The sequence below is a fragment of the Scyliorhinus torazame genome, chromosome 25 (genome assembly GCF_047496885.1).
Source record: "Scyliorhinus torazame isolate Kashiwa2021f chromosome 25, sScyTor2.1, whole genome shotgun sequence".
Classification (NCBI taxonomy): Eukaryota; Metazoa; Chordata; class Chondrichthyes; order Carcharhiniformes; family Scyliorhinidae; genus Scyliorhinus; species Scyliorhinus torazame.
Genome location: NC_092731.1, coordinates 31,166,055 through 31,184,902, shown reverse-complemented (window position 1 = coordinate 31,184,902; position 18,848 = coordinate 31,166,055). Strand labels below are relative to the sequence as shown.

Here is an 18,848-nt window from a genome sequence, read left to right as displayed (position 1 = left end):
CCCCTACTGAGGGCACCCCTGGCCCGATTGGCAGTGCCAACCTGGCAATGCCACCTGGACACCTTGGCAGTGCCAGGCTAGCACCCAGGTAGGAGTGCCAGGACACCATCCTGCCCAGAGGGTATGCAGCTGGCAGCCTCCAATCCCCTGGGAGATACCCGAGTGCCTTTCTATCTGGCCCCCGTTTGTGGAACCCAGTGCTGAACGGCACTTGCTGAAGTCTCTGAGGTGAACGGCCTAAATCCCAAAGCCTCAGGTACCTCGGGAATCTGCACATTACACTGAGACTAGCTGTCTCGCTGCAACCTGCAGATTTGCCAAAAAGTGATCCCGCCCACGATGCACCAACTATAATAACTCAAGAGGGAAGCGGTTGTAAACAAAGATGGATTTATTTACAATTGTCTGTGTAATGCAGCACCTCAGTCCCAGTGCAGTCTGCGCTGGGAGGACCGGTCTCCCCAGGCCCTGCTTTGGGCCGGCTTTTATGTTAGCTCATAACGAGCGGCAGGCGGTTGGCCTCAGCCCCCTACCTGGGGAACTTGTCCACAAGTCCTAGGCCAATGGTTGTTTCCCTGTGATCCTCTTGGCTGTTATGACACTAACCATCCATGGCAATGTGTCTGTCGTGCAGTGGCCATCACGTTGCCCTTTCATGCCAAAGGCCCCGAGTTCGAAACCAGGCAGAAACATTATCCACCCCTGGGAGTTTGAGGAGCTCCGGGGATGCGAAACCCCAATCAGAGAGCCCGGGGTCGAGCTGAGTACTTGTGTCACGCTCCCGATCTCGTCAACCCCCCCCCCCCCCCCCCCACCCACCCACCCAACAACCCCCAACCTACTAGCACAATCCCACCCACAACCCACCATCATTACCTTGCCAGAATCCACCTCCTCACACACACCTTCCACTTCCCCAGCCTCTCCCCTGTCAAACCCTCCCCAATCTAGAATTCCCCGTCCCACTGCACCCCCTCCGTTCCAACCCAGTGAATCATAGAATTGTTACAGGGCAGAAGGCAGACATTGAGCCTGCAAATCGCTCTCTCCCTAATTCCCCCCCCCCCCCCCCCCCCCCACACCTTTTCCCTGTCCTGGGATTGACTTACAGGCTGCAATCTAATCGAGCCATCCTCGTGTACTGCACCGGTATGTCGGAAGAATAAGCCGGTTTTCCCACTCTCCTGCTATTTATTTTTATTTTTGCGTGGGGACGTGGCCAGCATTTGTTGCCCGTCCCTAATTGCCCTTGAACTGAGTGGCTTGCCAGCTAGGCCATTTAAGCGTCAACCACCTTGCTGTGGGTCAAATGTAGGCCAGACCGGGTACGGATGGCAGATTTCCTTCTCTAAAGGACATCAGTGAGCCAGAGAGGTTTTTTACGACAATCGATTCGTGATGATCATTAGACTTTTAAGTCCAGATTTTTAATTTTTTTTTATTGAATTCAAATTTCACCTTCTGCTGTGTTGGGAATCGAACCCAGGTCCCCAGAACATGACCCTGGCTGTCCGGGTTACTAGTCCAGTGACAATACCACCACTGCCTCTCCCACATCTCCACCATCTTTTTCCTCTTATACTCACCCAATTCCACTCCGGTTGAATCAGATTCCGACATCCCGTCAGGGAGTGCATTCCAGATCCTAACCACTGGTTGGGTTAAAAAGTTTATTCCCCACGCTCATATCTGGCTCTGTTGCCAATCAGTTGAAGTCTGTCCCCATTAGCCCTAACCCTCAAGCAGTCATTGGAAAAGTGCCCCTCTATTTGCGATATCTAAACCCCTCAAGGTTTTTAAACACCTCTATCATAGTTCCAGAAGGACAAGGGCTGCGGACACATGGGAACGCCACACTCCGGAGGCTCCCCTCCAAGTCACTCACCATTCTTTTTTTAAAAAAATCTTTCAATTAAGGGGCAACTTAGCGTGGCCAATCCACCTACCCTGCACATCTTTTTTGGGTTGTGGGGGGTGGTCAGACCCATGTAGACAGGAGGAGAAAGTGCAAAGTCCACACGACGTTGACCCGGGGTCACTCTCTAAACTGACTTGGAAACGTATCGGCCGTTCCTTCGCTGTCGCTGGGTCAGAATCCTAGAACCTCCTCCCTAACAGCACAGTGGGTGTACCTACACCACATGGACTGCAGCGGTTCAAGAAAGGCAGCTCACCACCACCTTCTCAAGGGGCAATTCGGAATGGGCAACAAATGCTGGGCCCGGCCAGTGACACCCACATCCCGTAAATTAATTAAAGGAAAGTACCCCAGCCCAACGATTGTTTTACAAATGGTTTAAACATAGAACATAGAAAATACAGCACAGAACAGGCCTTTCGGCCCGAGATGTTGTGCCGAACCTTTGTCCTTGATTAAGAACAAATTAATCTACACCCCATCATTCTACCGTAATCTGTGTACCTATCCAATAGCTGCTTCAAGGTCCCTAATGTTTCCGACTCAACTACTTCCACAGGCAGTGCATTCCATGCCCCCACTACTCTCTGGGTAAAGAACCTACCTCTGACATCCCCCCCATATCTTCCACCATTCACCTTAAATTTATGTCGAGCATAACTTCTTTTGGAACCAATGCCGTCATTTATAAATCCCAGGGGCTCCTGCTGTTAACCTGTCTGCCATCTGCAAAGTTTTGTGTACAAACACCCCCAATGTTTCTCTGTTGTTACTTTCCCTCCTCACTCCCCCGCGACTCCCCCTCATCCAGACAACAGGATTTGATTTGTTGTCACATGTAGCAAGGTTCAGTGAAAAGTATTGTCCTAGGTCCAGTCCAGACCGATCGTTCCATACATGAAAAAACATAGGACATACGAGAAATACACAATGTAAATACATAGACACAGACATTGGGTAAAACATACGGTGTGTAGTGCCACTCAGTGGAGAAGATGCGTAGAGAGATCAGTTCAGTCCATAAGAGGGTCATTCTGGAGTCTGAGAACAGAGGGGTTTATGCGTGTTCTCAGACTTTTGTATCTCCTGCCCGATGGAAAAGGTTGGAAGAGAGAATAATAATAATCTTTATTGTCACAAGTAGGCTTACATTAACACTGCAATGAAGTTACGATGAAAAACCCCTAGGTGTCACATTCCGGCGCCTGTTCGGGTACACAGAGGGAGAATTCAGAATGTCCAATTCATCTAACAAGCACGTCTTTCGGGACTTGTGGGAGGAAACCGGAGCACCCGGAGGAAACCCACGCAGACACTGGGAGAACGTGCAGACTCCGCACAGACAGTGACCCAAGCCGGGAATCGTTCCTGGGACCCTGGCGCTGTGAAGCAACTGTGCTACCCACTGTGCTACCGTGCTGCCCATACAGCTCTTGGAGGTAAAGGAATCGAGGGATATGGGGTGGGAAGGTGGGATCAGGATATTGATCTTGATGATCAGCCAGGATCATAATGAATGGCGGAGCAGGTTCAAAGGGCCGAATGGCCTGCTTCTATTTTCCAGGGTTGTGTTGGGGCGATGTGTCTGACATGGTTGAATCAGATAGCAGTTTGTGAAAGACAGTGACCCAAGCCAGGAATCGAACCCGGGACCCAAGCCAGGAATCGAACCCGGGACCCTGGAGCTGTGAAGCGACAATGCTAACCGCTGTGCTATCATGCTGCCCGGGCGGGAGGGGTCTTTGATTATGCTGCCCGCGTTCCCAAGGCAGCAGGAGGTGTAGACGGAGTTAATGGATGGGAGGCGGGTTCGCGTGATGGACTGGGCGGTGTTCACGACTCTCTAGTTTCTTACAGTCTTGGGCCGAGCAGTTGCCATACCAGGCTGCGATGCAGCCAGATAGGATGCTTTCTATGGTGCATCTGTAAAAGTTGGTAAGAGTCAATGTGGACATGCCGAATGTCCTTAGTTTCCTGAGGAAGTATAGGTACTACCACACCAACCCTGACCCCCCCCACCACTCAATAGCCCCCGAACCCCCATTTGACCTAACTTCCCCCTCAACACTCCAGCCTGTGTCCCCCCCCCCCCATTGAGACACAGGTGGGGATGGATCGGCTGCCCTGTTGTCTGCCAGTCCCTCTTCAGACACACTGATTGAATGGGCCACTCAAACGGCGAGTCACACAAATCCTTTATTCTCTCGTGCTGTCCATTACACAGTTCTCACTTTTGTCATTCAATCATCCCCCCTTGCCTCGATTGAGTCACACAACGTTTCTCGTGTTCCTGACCATTTCCCGTCTCCAGTTTTCTTTCACTCTGCCCACCTGCTGAGCGTCGCTGAACCCTCTGACCAGCAACTCTTTGCGCCACCATCTCCCCAAACGAGGTTGCCGGCCACTACACCATCAACCTGCTGAGTTTCGCGGTTCGGTGTCACTGCAGAGGTGAGTTCACTCACGGGAGGACAGGTAATTACCTCGCGGGCATTACCCCTGAGTACCATTCGGGGCAGGTGAGGGGTCACTACGGGAATTGTTACCGTGGGATTATTAAATGGGCAGGTCGCTGCAAGGGGTGGATTACCCTGCACTTGTTCCTCTCATAGAATGTTTTCATAGAATTTACAGTGCAGAAGGAGGCCATTCGGCCCATCGAGTCTGCACCGGCTCTTGGAAAGAGCACCCTACCCAAGGTCAACACCTCCACCCTATCCCCATAACCCAGTAACCCCACCCCACACTCAGGGCAATTTTGGGCACTAAGGGCAATTTATCATGGCCAATCCATCTAACCTGCACATCTTTGGACTATGGGAGGAAACCAGAGCACCCGGAGGAAACCCACGCAGACACGGGGAGGATGTGCAGACTCCGCACAGACAGTGACCCACGCCGGAATCGAACCTGGGACCCTGGAGCTGTGAAGCAATTGTGCTAACCACTATGCTACCGTGCTGCCCTCTGGGGCGTGCCATTCTTGCGTTGACTCACCTAAGGCGAGATGCAATTTTCTGAAGCATTAAAATGGTGGAGACAGTCACCAGGTCGACCAGCCTCTGAGGGAGGGAACAATGCAGAACCTTCTAGATTCACACATTGCTGGCCTCGGTCCCACTGCCTGGCCAAAACGTAGCCCAACCCAGCTCATTTCAGCCTGGTTCTGGTCTGTGACCCCGGAGGGAGAAGTCTGTGATCCTGAACTGGACGCTCACTCAGGGTTTGGGGGGGGGGGGGGGGGGGGGCATGCTCCGATCGGGCACCTCTCGTCAGGAGTCAGTACTCAGCTGCAATGTTTACATTGGGAGCAAGCTCTTCAGTCATTGACCCCCGTTCCGCCATCGGGTAGGTGGAAGGTCCAAAATGCCCCAATTACGTTGGTGGTGGGCCGTTGAGGTAGGTCAATGTGAAATGAAATGGCAGAAAGGTGTTTTTCCGATGCCAGTTGCACTCCTGAATCACAGCGGGCAGCACAAAGAGGAGGAGAACGACCAACACAAGTACCAGTGGCAGAACAATGGCCACGAGGAGATGGTGGAAGGAGACACTGGAGTGGGCAGGTAGAACATAGGGCAGACCTCTCCTCACCGTAGGCACGGATGAAAGGTGCAGCCTGAAAAACACAACAGACTGAGCATTAACCTGGGCAGCCATGGGGATCAGGGCTAGTACTGTACATGCTCCAATTCATCAACACCAAGGAGGGACAGAGTTACAGCCCATACAGCGCACACATACTGGCTCCTGTGTAGTTTATTTCCAGCTGGTAGCAGGGTCATCACATCTTTATCTCTCAGATTGAAGCATCACTACACCTGAAGGAGATTTTCCGCGGTGTTAAGATCACAGACCAGAGGTACAGACTGATGCACGATCAATTGCACAAAGACTAAAGTTGGGTACAACTGTGGCTTTATTACAGTCAGATGCGTGGCCTCCTGCTGCAGCTGGCGAAATGGCAGGGCACTGGAGGTCATGCATATTTATACAGTTCACTGTGGGCGGAGCCAGCCGGCAGGAGCTACCGGCAAACCTGCAGTGCAGGTCCTACCTTACATCCCCTAATACAGTGGTTCACCACATTCATCCCCTGTTAAAAATGAGTCTGGCGGGGGTAACGTGAAACTATATATAATTAGTGCAATTATGTACAGGGGTAGGGAAAGAAAAGTCCATGTTGACGGTCCGGAGTCCGTCAAAGGTTCAGCCGGTCCGGTGCTTTGGTGCTTCGTTGGGAGCGGCGTAACGGTGGCGGCGAAGTCGGTGGTGGAGGTGGCACCGACGGCGGTGCTGATGCTGGCCAGTCATCGGGGACTCCGGGAGCGTGCTGAAGTCCTCTTCGTCCTCTTGTGCGGAAAAGGGAAGGAGGGTGGTCTGGTGGGGTCAATATTGGCGGCGCGGTGGGAGGCGCATGGGTGGGGGGGGGGGGGGGGGGGGGGGGGGGTGTTGAGGTGGAACCTGACGGTGTCAGGTCCCTGAGTGAGACAGTATCTTGGCGGCCGTCGGGGAACTCAACGTAGGCATATTGAAGGTTGGCGTGGAGCAGGTGAACCCTGTCCACCAAGGGGTCCGCCTTGTGGAGTCGGACGTGCCTACAGAGAAGGACCGGTCCTGGAGCTGCGAGCCAAGTCGGGAACGACACCCCGGATGTGGACTTCCTGGGGAAGATAAAAACACGTTCATGGGGTGTGTTATTAGTGGCGGTGCACAATAGTGACCGGATGGAGTGTAGAGCGTCAGGGAGGACCTCCTGCCAGCGAGAGGCTGGGAGGTTCCTGGACCGTAGAGCCAGCTGGACGGCCCTCCAAACCGTCCCATTGTCCCCTTCTACTTGCCCGTTTCCCCGGGGGTTGTAGCTGGTCGTCCTGCTGGAGGCTATACCCCTGCTGAGCATGAACTGACGCAGCTCATCGCTCATGATTGAGGATCCCCTGTCACTGTGGATCTAGGCGGGGAAACCAAACAGAGCGAAGATAGTGCTGAGGGCCTTGATGATGGTGGCAGACGTCATATCGGGGCATGGTATGGCGAAGGGGAATCTGGGGTACTCATCAACCACACTGAGGCTGTACGTGTTATGGTCGGTGGAGGGGAGGGGCCCTTTGAAATCCACGCTGAGGCGTTCAAAGGGGCGGGAAGCCTTCACCAGGCATGCACGGTCTGGCCGGTAGAAGTGCGGCTTGCACTCCGCACAGACCTGGCAGTCCCTGGTGACTGTCCTTACTTCCTCGACGGAGCAGGGCAGATTGCGAGCTTTGACCAGATGGTACAATCGAGTTACCCCCGGGTGACAAAGGCTGTCGTGTGGGGCCCGGAGTTGGTACCTTGGGAGAGGGCGTCTGGGGGCTCGTTGAGTTTACCGGGGTGATACAAGATCTCGTAATTATAGGTGGAGAGCTCGTTTCTCCACCGCAAGATTTTATCATTTTTGACCTTGCCCCGCTGTGTGTTATTGAACATGAAGGCTACCGACCGTTGGTCCGTAAGGAGAGTGAATCTCTTACCAGCCAGGTAATGCCTCCAATGCCGCACAGCTTCAACGATAGCTTGGGCCTCCTTTTCGACAGATGAGTGTCGAATGTCAGAGGCAAGAAGGGTGCGGGAAAAGAATGCCACGGGTCTGCCTGCCTGGTTTAGAGTGGCGGCAAGGGCGATGTCTGAAGCGTCGCTTTCTACTTGGAAAGGCAGTGACTCGTCCACTGGGCGCATCCCGGCCTTGGCGATGTCTGCTCTGATGCGGGTGAAAGCATGTTATGCCTCGACCGCGAGGGGAAATTGGGTGGACTGGATGAGTGGGCGGGCCTTGTCCGCATAGTTCGGGACCCACTGGGCGTAGTAACAAAAGAACCCCAGGCAGCGTTTGAGGGCCTTGGGGCAGTGGGGGAGGGGAAGTTCCGTGAGGGGGCGCATGCGCTCGGGGTCGGGCCCGGGAAGTCCGTTTTGCACTATAGAGCCGAGAATGGCTAACCGGGTCGTGCTGAACACACACTTCTGTTTGTTATTGAGAAGAGTGGCAGTGCGGAGGAATTTATCGAGTTTGGCATCGTGGTCCTGCTGGTCATGGCCGCAGATGGTGACATTATCTAAGTACGGAAAGGTGGCCCGCAAACCATACTGGTCGACCATTCGGTCAATCTCTTTGGAAGACCGAGACCCCATTTGTGACGCCGAAAGGGACCCTAAGGAAGTGGTAGAGACGACTGTCTGCCTCGAAGGCTGTGTATGGCCGGACCGACTTCCAGATGGGGAGCTGGTGGTAGGCGGATTTCAGGTCAATTGTTGAGAAGATCCACTACTGCACAATCTGATTGACCATATAAGATATACGTGGCAGGGGGTACGCGTCGAGCTGCGTGTACCGATTGATGGTCTGGCTGTAGTCCACGACCATCTTGTGTTTCTCCCCAGTTTTACCCACTACCACTTGGGCTCTCCAGGGGCTGTTGCTGGCCTCGATAATACCCTCCTTAAATAGCCGCTGGACTTCAGTCCTGATGAAGCTCTTGTCCTGGGCGCTGTACCATCTGCTCCTAGTGGCAACGGGCTTGCAATCCGCAGTTAGATTGGCAAAAAGGGAGGGGGGATCGACCTTGAGGGTCACGAGGCCACAAACGGTAAGGGGGGGTGGGTAATGGTCCGCCGAATTTGAGGGTGAGGCTCTGGAGGTTGAACTGGAAGTCCAGGCCCAACAGGAGTGCAGCACAGAGATTAGGAAGGACATAGAGGCGGAAGTTACTAAATTCTATGCCCTAGACCGTGAGGGTGAATGTACAGAAGCCTCGGATCGGGACGGAGTGGGATCCGGAGGCTAGGGAGATTCTTTGATTGGCAGGGTGGACCGTGTGGGCGCAGCGTCTTACCATATCTGCTCACCCCAGTCCAACGCCGGCATCGCCACATCATATCTGGGTGAACAAAGCTTTCGGTGCTTCCGGAGTCCAGCAGGCACGAGGTCGCGTGGCCGTTGATTTTCACCGTCGTCGACGCGGTGGCCAGGTTGTGCGGGCGAGATTGGTTCAGCGTCATCAAAGCGAGCTGTGGGTAGCCGTCGGATGCTTCGGGTGGCGAGCACGTGCGGTTCCGATGTCGGGATGTCCGGAGACCCTGTGGGGGACAAGATGGCGGCGCCCATGGTGCGCACATTGCGGGGTCGGGACAAGATGGCGGCGCCCATGGAGCGCACGTGGCCGAAGGGGGACAAGATGGCGGCGCCCATTGGTCGCACATGGACCCGGGAGGAGAAGATGGCGGCTCCCATTGTGCGTCTGGCGTGGGGGAGGGGGCGATAGCGGGCGCGATCGCAGCGACTGCGCGGGCCTGGCACACAGCCACGAAGTGGCCCTTTTTACTGCAGGCTTTACAAACGGCAGTGCGGGCCGGGCAGTTTTGGCGGGGGTGCTTCTGCTGACCGCAGAAGTAGCAGCGGGGACCCCGGGGTGCACGGATCGGCGTGTGGCACAGGCGTATTGGGAAGGCAGGACCCCAGCTGAGGAGGTCGTCGGTGGGATCCAGGAGGGGTAGGAAGGAGTAGAAGGGTGGGCAGCGCGGCGGGAGGGGTACGATTGCACGTTACGGGATGTGACCGTCATGGAGAGCGCCAAGGTTTTCGTCTCCGCAATTTGGAGCGTGGCCCCTTCCAGTAATCGTTCTCGGATACGGTCCGACGCAATCCCCGTCACGAAGGCATCGCGCATGAGGAGATTCACGTGTTCGGTGGCCGTAACAGCCTGACAGTCACAGTCCCGGATGAGTGGAATTAGGGCCCGCCAGAAGTCTTCGATGGACTCACCAGGTAGTTGCGAGCGGGTGGCGAGTACATGCCTGGCGAAGAGTGTGTTCGCCTTCTGCGCATGGTGTTCCTTAAGGAGTTCCATTGCTTTTGTGTAATTCGTGACATCCTGGATCAACGGGAACATGCTGGAGCTCAGTCTGGAGTACAGGATGTTTATCTTCTGAGCCTCCGTTGGCGTGGGGTCCGCAGCGTTGATGTAGGCCTCAAAACATGCTAGCCAGTGAGTAAAGTCTTTTCTGGCGTCGGGCGAGTGCGGATCCAGCTGCAGGCGATCGGGCTTAATTCTGATATCCATTCTGTGGAAAATCTGACTAATAAATTGATGCACGATCAATTGCACAAAGACTAAAGTTGGGTACAACTGTGGCTTTATTACAGTCAGGTGCGTGGCCTCCTGCTGCAGCTGGCGAAATGGCAGGGCACTGGAGGTCATGCATATTTATACAGTTCTCAGTGGGCGGAGCCAGCCGGCAGGAGCTACCGACGAACCTGTGGTGCAGGTCCTCCCTTACATCCCCTAATACAGTGGTTCACCACACAGATGCTGTCACTGCACCACAAGACCTCCACGCTCACTCAGTTACCTTCATCCAAGTGGACCGTAAATAGTTGCAGCCCCACCACTGATCCCAGTGGCAGTCCACTGGTAATAGCTCGCCAAGCTAAAAATGACCCATTTATCTCGACTCTCTGCTACCTGTTAGCTGAACAATCCTCTATCCATGCCAATATGATACTTCCTACACAATCAGCTGTTATTTTGTGTAGGATGTGGCATTTTATCGAATGTCTTTTAGAGTGCCAGAGTCATACAGCACGGAAAAAGGCCATTCAGCCCATCGTGTGTGTGCACCTATCCTAATCCTATATTCCAGCACGTGGTCTGTATGCTACAGCACTTCAAATGCTCATCTAACTGTTTCTTAAACAATGTGAGGGTTCACGCCTCTAAAATGAAATGAAATGACAATAGCTTCTTGTCACAAGTCGGCTTCAAATGAAGTTACTGTGAGAAGCCCCCCGTCGCCACATTCCGGCGCCTGTTCGGGGAGACTAGTACGGGAATTGAACCGTGCTGCTGGCCTGCCTTGGTCTGCTTTAAAAGCCAGCTCTTTAGCCCTGTGCTAAACCAGCCCCTACCACCCTTTCAGGCAGCGCGTTCCAGATTCCCACCATCCTCTGGGTGAAAAAGTATTTCTTCCAATCCCCTTCTCCACATCGTATATCTGTGCCCCCTGGTTATCGAACCCTCAACCAAGGGAAAAGGTTTCTTCCTTTCTACCCTATCTATGTCCTTCAATCAGGTGCCTCAATCAGGTACCCCCCGCGGCTTTCTCTGCCCGACAGAGAACCACCCCAGCCTAACCAGCCTCTCTCCAGAGCTGAAACGCTCCAGCCCAGGCAACATCTGGTGAATCTCCTCTGCGCCCTCTCTAGTGCAATCACGTCCTTCCTATAGTGCGGTGACCAGAACTGCACACCGTGCTCTAGCTGTGATCTAATGAGCATCTTATACAGCTCCTTTATAACCTCTCTGCTCTTATATTTTGGAAATCCAAGTACACCACATCTACAGGCTCCCCTTTATCCACGTTGTTTGTTACATCCTCAAACAGCTCTCATGAATTAGTCTGACATGGTGTCCCTTTCACAACACCATGTGGACTCTGGTCGATTGGATGAAGATTTTTCTCACGGTAACCTTAAAAATAGGGAAAATGCTAGAATATAACACAGATGTTCGGCAAATTAGCCTGTATCCTGTTTTCTGTCTCCCTCCAGGTGTCGCAGTTGCTATTTTCCAATCTGATGGGAACTCCAGAATCTAGGGAATTTGGGAAAATTAAACCTCATCTCCTTCTTTTAAGCCCTTAGGATGAAGTCCATCAGGTACCGAGAACGTAAGCCTTAGTTCTAATAATTGTCTTCATGTCCTTTTCCCTGGTGATTGTAATTGTTTAAGTTCCATTCCTCCCCTTCACCCCTTGATTTGCAATTATTTCTGGGATGTTATTTGTGGCTTGCACAGTGAAGACAGACAAAATATCCTGCCGTTTCGTTAGTTCCCATAATTAATTCCCCATTGTCCCACTCATTAGAGGACCAACACTCAGACTAGTTACTCTTCTCCTTTTTAAATGCTTGTGGAAACTCTGACTATCTATATTTCTGGCTGGTTTTCTACGGAGAGGATCCGGAACTGTCGAGAGTGTGACCGGGGCATCAAGGATTCTGTCAGCAAGCCTGTTACTCCGACCGTGAGGAGTGCGAGCAACCAACTGGTGGCTCTAAATGTAACTTTGGCCAAACTTCGTATTGAACTGTTCAATTTTGTGATTGATCTCAGTTGAGGCAATGATGGAGCATGGTTGTGGGGGGGGGGGGGGGGGCCTGGACGAAGAGGGGGGGGGGAGATCTCATCTGATTAAATGGCAGGGATTTTGATATTGGTGCAAGTTTATGCCCATCACTTTACACAGCGAGACCCCTTTACTGGGGTGGCACAGTGGTTAGCACTGCTGCCTCACAGCGCCAGCGCACCGGGGTCCATTCCGGCCTTGGCTGAGTGTGTGGAGTCTGCACGTTCTCCCAGTGTCTGCGTGGGTTTCGTCCGGGTGCTCCAGTTTCCTCCCACAGTCCGTAGATGTGCAGGTTAGGTGGGTTGGCCAAGCTAAATTGCCCCTTGGGAGTCCAGGGATGTGCAAGTTAGGTTACAGGGTATAGGGTGGAGTAGATCGATGGGATTCTATGAACCTGGGGGAGTTTGTAAAGTTCTCAACTATTGTGCTGATGGATAAAGAACAAGCGAGTGGAAATTGATGGATCTCCATCATTGCTGCCAGCATTCACTGGTGCTAATCCTTATTGCCATTGCTAAGTTTACTCGCCATTGCCCCGTGTCCCTGCACACCAGTGCCTGCCAGTGCCCGGTGTCCCTGCACACCAGTGCCTGCCAGTGCTGATCCTGCCTGCCAGTGTCGACCAGTACTGACCCTGCCTGCCAGTAACCCTCAGTGATGACCCTTGCCCACCAGTGCTAACCCTGTCTACTGGCACCCAGTGCCATCCTTGACCACCCCCCGATTCCGACCCTGCCCAGGTCGAACGTCTGTCAGGGTCTCGGGACATCACCTCATTATCCCCGAGAGGAAACCCATTTTAACGGCCTACAACACAATGGCAACTGGAAACTCCAACTCCAACCAGTGGGGTCCCAGGCTCATTCCCCGCGCCCCCTGCTTGCACCCCACCCTCACTCTGTACCCCCCAAGGAGTGTAGGGAGGTCTTACAAAAAGCAAGAAGCTTTTTCCCCAGAGTGGGGGACTCAATTACTATGGGTCATGAGTTCAAGGTGAGAGGGGAAAAGTTTAAGGGAGATATGCGTGGTAAGTTCTTTACGCAGAGGGTGGTGGGTGCCTGGAACGCATTGCCGGCGGAGATGGTAGAGGTGGGCACGATAGCATCATTTAAGAGGTATCTAGACAGATACATGAATGGGCAGGGAGCAGAGGGATACAGATCCTTAGAAAACAGGCGACAGTTTTAGATAGAGGATCTGGATCGGCGCAGGCTTGGAGGGCCGAAGGGCCTGTTCCTGTGCTGTAATTTGTCTTTGTTCTTGCCTGTTTTCAGGGAATCAGGTTGATGCCCAGAGGACTGGGGTCCCCAAAGTTTACTTTGTGACCTTGTGGGAAGATTTTTAGTTCATTATCAGCTGGCTGCAAGAACCAACAGGGGTACAAGACAAGAATGGGGGAGTGGGCTGAATAGGTAAGTGTGTGAAGCAAACTGCACAGGCACATTGGCCAGAGTGATCTCCGGCTGTGCTGTAACGTCAAATATCTCTACTCACAGCTGGTCAACGCCTGCAGGCACTCCCAGTGTAGCTGCTCCTGTCGGGCACACCTTCCGCTTCGGCTGTTAGGAAAAGTTTAATGGGGAAGAGATTCAAATGAGTTCCATGACACGTCAGTCACACACCATCCCAAGTCTAACCTGCTCTTCTGGGCGCTTTGCTCCCAGCTGCATCCTCTCCCTGTACCCCTTCCTCCCCCTCCCCCTCTTCCAACCTTTTGCCCAGGCTGAGTAAATACCTTTAACCCCGACTTTCTGGTATCTGATTTGAATTCAGCTTGTTAAGCGTTGTCCCCTGACTCCACATATTGTGACCATAGTCTTGAATCACCTTGTGGAACCCATACCCCAGTGAGAGTAAATGTGGATCGATGAATCATTATGGTACGGGGGTGGCGCAGTGGTTATCACTGTTGTCTCACAGTGCCAGGGACCCGGGTTGAATTCTGGCCTTGGGTCACTGTCTGTGCGGAGTCTGCACGTTCTCCCCGTGTCTGCGTGGGTTTCCTCCGGGTGCTCCGGTTTCCTCCCACAGTCCAAAGATATGCAGGTTAGGTGGATTGGCCATGCTAAATTGCCTCTTGGTGTCCAAAGATCAGTTTCATAGATTTTACAGTGCAGAAGGAGGCCATTCGGCTCATTGAGTCTGCACAGGCCCATGGAAAGATCACCCTATCTAAGCCCACACCTCCATCCTAGCCCCATAACCCACCTAACCTTTTTTGGACTCTAACGCATGGCCAATCTACCTAACCTGCTATTGGGCTATGGAAGGAAACCGGAGCACCCGGAGGAAACCCACGCAGACACGGGGAGAACGTGCAGACTCCGCATAGACAGTGACCCAAGCCGGGAATCGAACCTGGGACACTGGAGCTGCGAAGCATCAGTGCTAACCACTGTGCTTACCGTGCCGCCCATAATAACCTTTTTATTGTCACAAGTAGGCTACATTAACACTGCAATGAAGTTACTGTGAAAAGCCCCTAGTCGCCACATTCCGGCGCCTGTTCGGGTAGACAGAGGGAGAATTCAGAATTCTCAGCTGGTACAGGAATTGAACCCGCGCTGCTGGCCTCGTTCTGCATCACCAACCAGCTGTCTAGCCTACAGAGCTAAACCAGCCCCCTGGTCAACTCCTGCAGCCCCCTGGTTTAGCTCAGATGTGCAGGTTGGGTGGATTGGCCGTGCTAAATTGCTCCTTGGTGTCCAAAGATGCGTGGGTTAAGTTAAGGGGTTATTGGGATAGGTGGGGGGTGGGGGAGCGGCCTTGCGTTGAGTGCTCTTTCAGAAGGTCGGTGCAGACTCGATGCGCCAAATGGCCTCCTTCTGCATTGTAAGGATTCTATAATTCTATTTGACCATGGGTAGTGACGTATGAGCTTCACTGACCTCCAACGTCTGCAGCCACTGCCTAATACTTCTGGCCCTTGCCCTGGGGTCCAGAGTCTGACCTTGGAGCCAGTCTGAGGGGACTTGTCCTCTCCGGAATCTCGTCTGATCCCAATCCAGATGTTGCCAGTGTCCGTTGGTCTTCCTCAATTCCTCTGCGATTGTCCGTTCATCGCTTGAAACCTCTGGAGGTAAAGAAGGCCGAGAGTTACTCCGTGCAGTGGTGTAATCCACCTGCGATTGGCTGGCCCTGCTTATGTCCTCTTTATATCCCTCGAAGTTCATTGGTATCATCAGGATGGCAAATGACTGCGGAGGACTATCGCGAGTATCAAACCTAATGGGATGGAGAAAATTAAACAGGATGGAGACCTCCCTATGCTTCCGCCGGGTGTTAATAAGCACCCCCACCTCTGCCTCGGACAATTGTCGCATTTTGATAGAGTAAATAATGACACATGGTTTCCGCTTGTGGGAGAATCAGTAACCAGGAGATGGGGATCTAACATAATTGGCAAAAGAACCAGATGGAAGATGAAATCACAAATTGGTAGGATGCTATTGAAATGAATGTTGTTTTTTTTAACACTAGTAAAATCAAACGTATTTTGTAAACCATGTCTGGGCAGCAACTAAGAGAAAGGACTGATCAGGAATGAACAGGGAACAGGGTGTTCTTTGCAATTGATGCCATGAGTAGTCAGCGTGCTGTGAGCCAGGAAGCAGGCTAGCCACAAATGAGGTGTTGATGAAACAACAGTAGGAACGCGAGAGAGAGCCAGCCAACCTCAGGAAACAGTTCAGCCGGAGATGAAGCGCTGAAGGCAAAAGGTCAGTTTGTGCAAAAGATCGTCCTCTTCGGTGAACCGGAGATCGTTCCCAAGTCCTGGTCACTTAGGCTGTAACGATGGGGTAATGGCTGGCTAGATTTGACCAAAAGATTTAGGATTGTTGTTTGGGAAACGATAGGGGGGTTCAGTAGAGTTTAAGATTACGGGGGAAACATATACTATTGGGTTTCCAGTCTTTGAGGGACTAATTGCTGACTGATAATGTGTCAAAGTATGAGATTGTTCTTTATTATCTTTCTTCTGCTTTAATAAATACTTTTATCGTTGTTTAATGAAATAGAGGTTTGAGCTCTCACTGGTTCCTCAGAGGTTTCTCACTATTATACAAATAAAATATACCATTCTCACTCATAACATCAACGGGGTTTCATAACAGATGATAATTTATTTTTTATAAGAAGCAATGAGTTATGGTCTGAAGTGCGTTGCCTGAAACAAATATTTGTAAATTATGTCTTGGGCTGAGGGGTGCCACTAGCTAGCTTAGCGTCTGTTACCCATCCTAGTTGCCCTTGAGCTGCCTTCTTGAGCCGCTGCAGTCCATGTGGTGCAGGTACACCCACAGTGCTGCTAGGGAGGGCGTTCCCAGGATTCTGACCCAAGTTGTGGGAGCAATTCAAGAATGCAATTCCAATGGGATTTTGGACAAAGAATTAAGAAGGGAACCTTCGCAGGGCTGCTTGGTGGGTGGTTGGGGAGGCATAGGAGTGGGGTTGATGGGTCATTGCTAAGAGCTGGCACAGGTATGATAGGCTGGTAGTGTTTCCAGTGATCCACCATAGCCCTTCAAGCCGGTGTCTCTTGTGCCTAAAGGAGCAGAGATGAGGAAAACGGCCAGGGTGAAGAGTCATGATTTTATTGGGGATTAGGACATCAAAACATGATGGCAAGGAGCAGTTGAGTACATCAGGAGCAGAAACTTTGAGTCGAATGGGAGGCCGAAGGTTTGAGCGTTGAAATTTTGAAAATTCCACAACGGCACGGTCGCTAGCACTGCTGCCTCACGACGGCAAGGAACTGGGTCCTATTCCAGCCTCGGGTGACTGTCTGTGTCTCCCCGTGTCTGCGTGGATTTCCTCCGGGTGCTCCGGTTCCCTCCCGCAGTTGAAAGATGTGCAGGTTAGGCGGGGTTACGGGGATAGGGCATGGGAATGGGCCTAGGCCGGGCGCTCTTTCAGAGGGTCGGTGCGGACTCGATGGGCCAAATGGCCTCCGTTTGCACTGTATGGATTTTATGAACCCCAAACGTCATATTGTTTCGAATCTGACTTTTATCGCCATCCTTCCAAATCGCCCTCCCCTACTGAACCCTCACCTGTCTGGGAACTCACGTGCACACCCTCACCCACGGGTCCATCCCTCTTGCCGTTACTCCCCCACCCTCCCTCCCCACCACCCCCATCTCACCCCCACACACCCCTGCTCTTAGCCCAAACCCCAGACTCTCCCAGCGAGAACTTCAGCCCAGATTCTTCTCCCCCTCCCACCTCGCCCCCACCCCCACCCACCCAGACAGATCCTCCCAGCCGAACCCTCCCATCCCCAACATGCGGTACCCTTCACTCCCCACTCCGTGACCCTGACCCATGACCCCATCCCTAGCCTGTGACCTCTGCTCCCTTACCTCTGACCCCCACCAACTTCCCTGTGTCGCGCGCTTGATATCAGCCGACTCTGATGAATGGGAGAGAGAGAGACAGAGAGAGACCATCCCCTTACCCTGGAACAGGTTGTCACAGACCGCTTGCTTCTTGATAAACAGTGGACCAGAGTCACCTGATATCAGGCGAACTTCAGAGTCACATTGACAGGCCACGTCCACCTGGGGAAAAAACAGATAGAGCAGTGAAGGCGGTGATCAGCACATACAGACAGGGAGTCAGAGCAGAGACACAGTCACACGCTCCACACATACACACACACACACACACACACACTCAGACAGGTAGCCGGCTAGACAGGGATATCCACACAGACACCATTCTCAGGTACATCACTAGTGATGTTATTGAATCGCTAACCTCAAAACCTGACTAATCATAGAATTTAGAGTGCAGAAGGAGGCCATTCGGCCCATCGAGTCGGCACCAGCCCTTGGAAAGGGCACCCCTCACCTTAAACCCTCACCTCCACCCTATCTCCGTAACCCCAACTAACCTTTTTGGACACAGGGCAATTTGGCACAGCCAATCCACCCTAACCTGCACATCTTTGGACTGTGGGAGGAAACCCACATGATTTGTGCGGATCGATGCTAAGCTTGGTTTTGCCATCGTGGCCATCCAAAGATATAGATGGGTAATTAATCTGTTCTTCTGGTTTGCGTTCCTTCAAATCTCTGCAGCACATGGATAGGAAACCCACGCAGACACGGGGAGAACGTGCAGACTCCGCACAGACGGGGACCCAAACCGCGAATCGAACCTGGGACCCTGGAGCTGTGAAGCAACAGTGCTACCCACTGTGCCACCCTGCCGCCTTGATCTAGAGATACTACGTTCGAACTGTACCACAATGAATGGGAACTTTAAACTCAGTTAATTAAATGAATGGGAAATAAAAACCTGGTTTCAGTAATGGTGACGAAAAAGCGACCAGATTGTCATTAAGAACCCATCCGTGGAACCTTCTCGTTCGACAAACTTAACCTGGGCAAAAGCGAGGCATTCCCAGTGAACTCAAAAGGCGGAGGGACAGAGCTGAAGGGGCTCCCGTTTAAAACGGCCCAGAACATGTTCCGTTACCTGGGGATCCAAATATCCAGAGACTGGACACAGATCCACAAGTGGAGCCTGACCAGCCTGGTGGAGGAAGTAAGAAAAGACCTTCAACGGTGGGGCTCACTCCCACTCTCCCTGGCGGGGAGAGTGCAGACGATCAAGATGAACCTACTGCCAAGGTTCCTCTTCCTGTTTAGATCCATCCTGATCTTCATCCCCAAGGCCTTTTTCCAAAACATAGACAGTCTAATCATGGCGTTTGTGTGTGTGTGTGTGTGTGGGGGGGGGGGGGGGGGGGGTAAGAACCCGAGAATCC

At 52.6% G+C, this 18,848-nt stretch overlaps 1 protein-coding gene across 2 annotated transcripts in view; it reads right to left on the bottom strand.

Annotated features, from left to right (window-relative positions):
• Nucleotides 1–2,398: 2,398 nt before the first annotated feature.
• The window catches only part of LOC140402456 (nesprin-2), a 67,643-nt gene continuing 51,193 nt past the window's right edge, over nt 2,399–18,848 (bottom strand). Inside the window, exons 9-12 of one of the 2 annotated variants that reach the window (XM_072490257.1) lie at nt 17,532–17,634; nt 14,962–15,146; nt 13,568–13,632; nt 2,399–3,004 (exon numbers count right to left, since the gene is read on the bottom strand). In XM_072490257.1, the coding sequence (XP_072346358.1) occupies nt 2,932–3,004; nt 13,568–13,632; nt 14,962–15,146; nt 17,532–17,634 (426 nt within the window). In that variant the 3' untranslated portion in view covers nt 2,399–2,931. Of the gene's footprint in view, nt 3,005–4,101; nt 5,535–13,567; nt 13,633–14,961; nt 15,147–17,531; nt 17,635–18,848 lie in introns of those variants that run through there. The other variant, XM_072490256.1, reaches the window with a different exon arrangement.